The sequence below is a fragment of the Phragmites australis genome, chromosome 6 (assembly GCF_958298935.1).
Source record: "Phragmites australis chromosome 6, lpPhrAust1.1, whole genome shotgun sequence".
In the NCBI taxonomy this organism is placed as follows: domain Eukaryota; kingdom Viridiplantae; phylum Streptophyta; class Magnoliopsida; order Poales; family Poaceae; genus Phragmites; species Phragmites australis.
The window spans coordinates 5,516,878-5,522,488 of NC_084926.1; the positions used below are offsets into that span (position 1 = coordinate 5,516,878).

The 5,611-nt window shown below is 53.8% G+C and overlaps 1 protein-coding gene across 1 annotated transcript; it reads left to right on the forward strand.

Annotated features, from left to right (window-relative positions):
• The first annotated feature begins 2,692 nt into the window (after positions 1-2,692).
• On the forward strand, positions 2,693-3,823 carry LOC133920806 (uncharacterized). The gene has a single exon (XM_062365378.1). The coding sequence runs from the start codon at positions 2,693-2,695 to the stop codon at positions 3,821-3,823; it is 1,131 nt and encodes a 376-aa protein (XP_062221362.1).
• The last annotated feature ends 1,788 nt before the right edge of the window (positions 3,824-5,611 follow it).

Below are 5,611 nucleotides of genomic sequence, written 5' to 3' on the forward strand. Positions count from 1 at the left end.
GTGATGGGTCACAACTATGACACATCACTTATGACTGTTCTATGATGACCAATCACTTATGATAAGTCATAAGTGACGGGTCACAACTATGACCTGTCATTTTTATCATTAGCAATGGATCATGTTAGGACCCATCACTCATTTCGTGTCTCTTTTGTTTGTTTTTCACGTAGTGATTGCGGTTTTTGATCAGCTTTCAAAGTTGGTACCATCGGACAACTCTTCGACAAAATGGCCTTCTAACGATGATGCAAAAGAGGAGCAAGAAGCAGCGGTCCGTAAGTATGCCCAGGAGGAGGAGAAGGATGAGAGGCTGGCCCGTCAAATGTGCGCTGCAAAGGAGCAAGAAGCAGTGTTCAGTAAGCGTGCCCAGGAGGAGAAGGATGAGGGGCTGGCCCATTAACAGTGCGCTACGGAGGAGTAAGAAGCAACGTCCCGTAAGCGTGCCCAGGAGGAGAATGGTGAGAGGCTGGCCCGTCGGTGTGCTATGAATGAGCACAAGAAGATGACCCGTCAATGCACTGCGGAGGAGGTCGAAGGCTCAAACTATAGTGGCGTTCAGGCGTCTGACTTCGATGTTTTTGACACGGCGGTGAGCCTAGAACATAGGCGACGCTGCGGTCGATCAGGCATGGCTGGGTCCTTCACTCTACCACCATTGGCCCTCTGTGGTCTCTAGACGTACACATGCTATCAGCCGTCCGTGCGGAGACATGGTTCTCATCGCGGGAGGGGTAGAGGGATACTGGACTGGCTTAACTCGACCGACTTTTCGGGAGTGACCTGTGAGAACTATTATGTATATATATGTTTGTATATGCCCAGCACCTTCATTGTATGACATGAATTACTATATATTAATAAATATGCATTTATTATTGATTCACATTAAATATGTCTCATTGTATGTATATATTGAGAGAGAGAGAGCCGGAGAGATCGAGGAGAGAGGGGGGGGACATAGAGAGGGAGGACATGGAGGATAGAGAGAGGGAGGACATGGTGGAGAGGGGAGGGAGACCGGAGAGGCTAAACATTGCTGGTTAGAGTCTTCAGTCGGTAGTGAAAATATTTTTCACTGCTGATCCTCTGCTCCAACAGTGAAGAGAGTTTTGGAGCCTACAGTAATGAAAGATTTTGTAGTAGTGTTTCCGTTATAGGTCTTGCATCTACGGATACAATTGTTTGACAAAATGTATGATAGGACGGTCGATGGGGAAGGTGGTGTCCCTGCCGGTCCATATCGCCTTCGAGACGCCGCGCCGATCCCGACGCCACCAACAGCATCAACACTGCCGCCATCATCAATGGCAGAACGAACATGATCATCATGGCCATCTATGAACTGCTCCTGCTGCTAGCTACAATCTCGATCTGCCGGCTCGGAAAAGCCAAACTTAATTAAGACTGCTGAAGTAGTTAACTTGTGAAAATGGCGACTGATCTGCATGGGAATATATAGCAGCTTAAAAGGCTTTGTGAAAATCCCATGCTAGCTCTAGCTCGCTACTTACGTTCTTGGATGAGACTAGACACAGTGTGGCAGACTTAGTTCACGAGCTAATTACGTGCTAAATACCACGTGGGTTCTAATTCAACTGGGGTCTTCGATCAGAATGAGAGAAGTCGATCGCCCAGTTTGCTGCCGACACGTCGAAAAAGTTCTGCTAGCGTCGATTTCCTCCGCCACGGGCCTGAAACGTAACGGCACACACGTCACACCCGGCCCCGGTCGATCCACGACCAATATCTCTCTGCATGGACGTCACTAGATGGGATCTATATGGCGTCAGCAACTTGGGCAGCAACAGTGAGCATCACACAAAAGCACAAGCAAATAAAGTTAGGGGCACCGTGTTCTTCGTCAGAATACATACCGGAGGCAAATGTACTAGGCTGTTGAAAGGCATGTTGCTTTCCGCCTTTCCTAGGCTGACCCAATCGAGTAGGCCAGTGGCCAGGCTTGACCCCGCAGCAAGCAGTGGACCGGCAGCTCGACACAAGTGCGTCCACGGTCCAGTAGCATGTTCAGACAATGCTCAGAGTCGGTTACCTATCGATGCGCATCTGCTGGGGCACGGGGAAATCCAAAACATTCCACGCTCATGCGCGTTACGTGCGGGACTCGACAGACGGCGAGCTAAACCGATCAAACACGAACTGCGGACGGCGGACCTGCTGTGCTTCGGAAGAAGAAAGAATATCGCAGTGAACTTTGTCGCCGGCGTGGCGTTCGGCAAGCGTGCCGGTAGTGCCCTCTCCGCGGGGCGTGAAACATATACCCATACGATACGACCGCGTCACGACCAGTTGCAGCTAGCCGGATCCAGGATCTCACGTCCACGGCCGGATCGCGAGTACCTCACCGGGTGCTGAAAAAATGCCGCATTTCCATTATGTAAAAAAATGCCGCATTTCCACGCATGCGACGCCGTCTGGGCAATCAGTCCAAGAGCAGATGGATGTGTTAGACTTGACTTGCATGGCTTTCAGTTGTAATCACCGAGATTCCCTCCTAATCACCCGATCCTACTTCTATAAATCAGTGAGTGGTTATGGCAAGGGTTTGGTGTATAAATATGTGCTTTCCGTGATCAATGAGATTACTGCGTTGAGCCCAATCACGCTTTCATGGTATCAGCTTTGTTCCTTCCCTAACTTCCGCTACCGCTCTCTCGCCATTGGTTTCGGCATGGCCGATCCCGATGGCCACCCCACGACCTCTCCCGACGCGGCCGCCGCGACTGCAGCGGCCCTCGACGCGGCCGCCACTGCGGCTGGCGCGGCTGCTCGTGCCGCTCTTCTCCCCGCCGACTCTACCAGCGCTTCGTCCTCAGCACTCGCCGATGCGGTTGCCGCGGCAACTGCCGACGCGGTTCGAGTGGTCTTCTCCTCCCTCACCGCTCCTGCGTCGTCTACGTCTTCACCTACGGCGCATGTGCTCCGCATGCCAGGCGCCCAGATCAATTCTCCCGACGTCGTCCCGATCGATCTCGGCGATGACGCCACCGTTGCCCTCCATGCGCAGGCCGTGGCTGTGCTTAACATCAAGACCTTGATCCCGGTGACTCTGGATCTCGACACTTCCAACTATACGAAGTGGCGTGGTCTTTTTCTTGTCATCCTCGGCAAGTACGCGTTGGCGGAACATGTCCTGTTGGACGCCACTAATCCGGATCGTCCCGATTGGGTTCGGATGGATTGTGTGGTCCTCGCGTGGCTCTACGGCTCCATCTCCGCCGAACTTCTCGAGATTGTGATGTCGTCTTCCTCAACCGCACGGATCGTTTGGTGTGGCCTTGAACACCAGTTCTTGGGCAACCGTGAGCAGCGCGCCCTCAACCTTTCGGTGGAATTCCATTGCTTCCTTCAGGGCGACCTCTCCGTCACGGACTACTGCCGCCGCCTCAAGTCCATGGTTGACGGTCTCGCTGATCTCAGCGAGCCCATCACTGACCGCACCCTCGTCCTCACCTTGCTCAAAGGTTTGAACGAGAAATTTCGTCATTTGCAAACTATTCTACCCATGCAGAAACCCTTCCCGACATTCGTCGAGGCGCGCTCGCAACTTCTCCTTGAGGAGATCACTCGCGGCGTGCGCCCCAACAGTGGCGGCTCTCCCTCAGTGTTCCTGGCCGCTGGCTCTAACGGAGCTAGTCGTGGCGTCGCCCCGGCCCCCACTCCCGCTCACGCCGCCGGCTACGGTCCTGGCGGCACCGGCGGCCCAGCCGGATCCGGCGGGAATGGCGGCAACAACACTGGCAGCCGCACCTCGGGTGGTTCCAAGAATAATCGCCGGCGCCGCGGGAATGGTGGCGGCTAGCAAGCCAACTCGGGCGCCAATTCCGCCCCGCAACCTGCTACCTGGCCCAGCCCATATAATCCCTGGGCCGGTACAATTCAGATGTGGCCCGGGTCTGTTGGTCGCGGGGTTCTTGGGCCCCGGCCAGGCAACTCTCAACCTGGTCAGTTCGCAGGCGCCGCTCTGGCCTGCCCACCGGGTGGACCAGGTGGCTTCCTCGGCCTGCCATCCGTCGCCTCTTCGCCAGCCCAAGGCGGTGGCTTCACCAACACGGCGCACTACTGCCCACCTCCATCACCGGCACACTGGAGCAACGCCAGCAGCACGACGTCGCCGACCGTGTGGGATCCACACACTCTTGCGAACGCCTTCAACACCGTCTCCCTGACACAGCCGCCTTCCCCTGCAAATGACTGGTATATGGACACGGATGCTACGTCCCACATGGCTTCGAATGCCGGTATCATTCACCTTCTGCCCATTCTCCCTCTAATATTATTGTCGGCAATGGTTCTCTTCTTCCAGTCACCTTCTGTTGGCTCTACTCACTTACATACCAGTAACCAATCTTTTGCTCTCAATAATATTCTTGTTTCTCCACATATCATCAAGAACCTCATTTCTGTTCGTCGCTTTGTTTCTGACAATAACTGTACTATTGAGTTTGACCCCCTTGGTTTCTCTGTGAAGGATCTTCACTCCCGGACCGTGATCGCCAGGTGCAATAGCTCTGGTGACCTCTACCCGTTTTGTGCCTCGATTCCTGCGCAGGTCCTCACCGCCTCCACCACTCTTTGGCACCGTCGGCTTGATCACCTCGGTCATGATGCTCTCGCCTGTCTCGCTCACGCCTCCGTCATTCCCCATGGAGTCTCCACCGCCGTCTGTCACGCTTGTCAGCTCGGTCGCCACATTCGTCTACCTTTTACTAGTTCCTTCACTAGAGCTACTACTGCTTTTGAGTTGATACATTGTGACTTGTGGACCTCTCCTGTTGTGAGCGTCTCTAGCTACAAATACTACCTTGTTATCCTTGATGATTATTCGCATTATGTTTGGACTTTTCCTTTGCTTCTTAAGTCCGACACTTTTACCATCATCTCTAATTTCTTTGCATATGTACAGACGCAATTCTCCACCACCATTTGCAGTGTCCAGTGTGACAATGGCCGTGAGTTTGACAACTCCTCGGCTCGCATCTTCTTTCTCACCAAGGGGGTCACCATGCGCATGTCGTGCCCGCACACCTCCCCTCAAAATGGCAAAGCCGAACGCATGCTTCGTTCCCTCAACAACATTATGCGCACTCTCCTTTTTCAGGCCGGCCTCCCTGGTTCTTTCTGGGTTGAGGCTCTCCACACTGCCAGCCATCTCATCAACCGCCATCCCACAAAAACTCTCAGTCAGCACACACCATACTTTGCGCTCTACGGCACTCACCCATCCTATGACCACCTTCGTGTTTTCGGATGCGCCTGTTATCCCAACCTCTCCACCACTGCCACACATAAACTATCCCCTCGCTCCGTTCGGTGCGTTTTCATTGGCTATCCCCTTGAGCACAAAGGATACCGTTGCTTCGACCCCGTGTCTAACAGGGTCATCATTTCGCGCCATGTGGTTTTTGATGAGCACACTTTTCCATTTACTGAGTTAACTTCCATTGCAACTTGTGCTGCTGACTTGGAATTTTTGGAGGATTTTTCTGCTGCACCTCAGGCATCGATCGGCCGGCTCTCCTCATCACGCCACTCTGTACGCGGCACCGGCGCCCTCGACACCAGCCCTGTAGCACGTCCAGCCGTGCCG

What these genes read in the sequence shown, in the direction of transcription:
- LOC133920806 (XM_062365378.1), top strand. Translation starts at nt 2,693, where the DNA reads ATGGCCGATCCCGATGGCCACCCCACGACCTCTCCCGACGCGGCCGCC.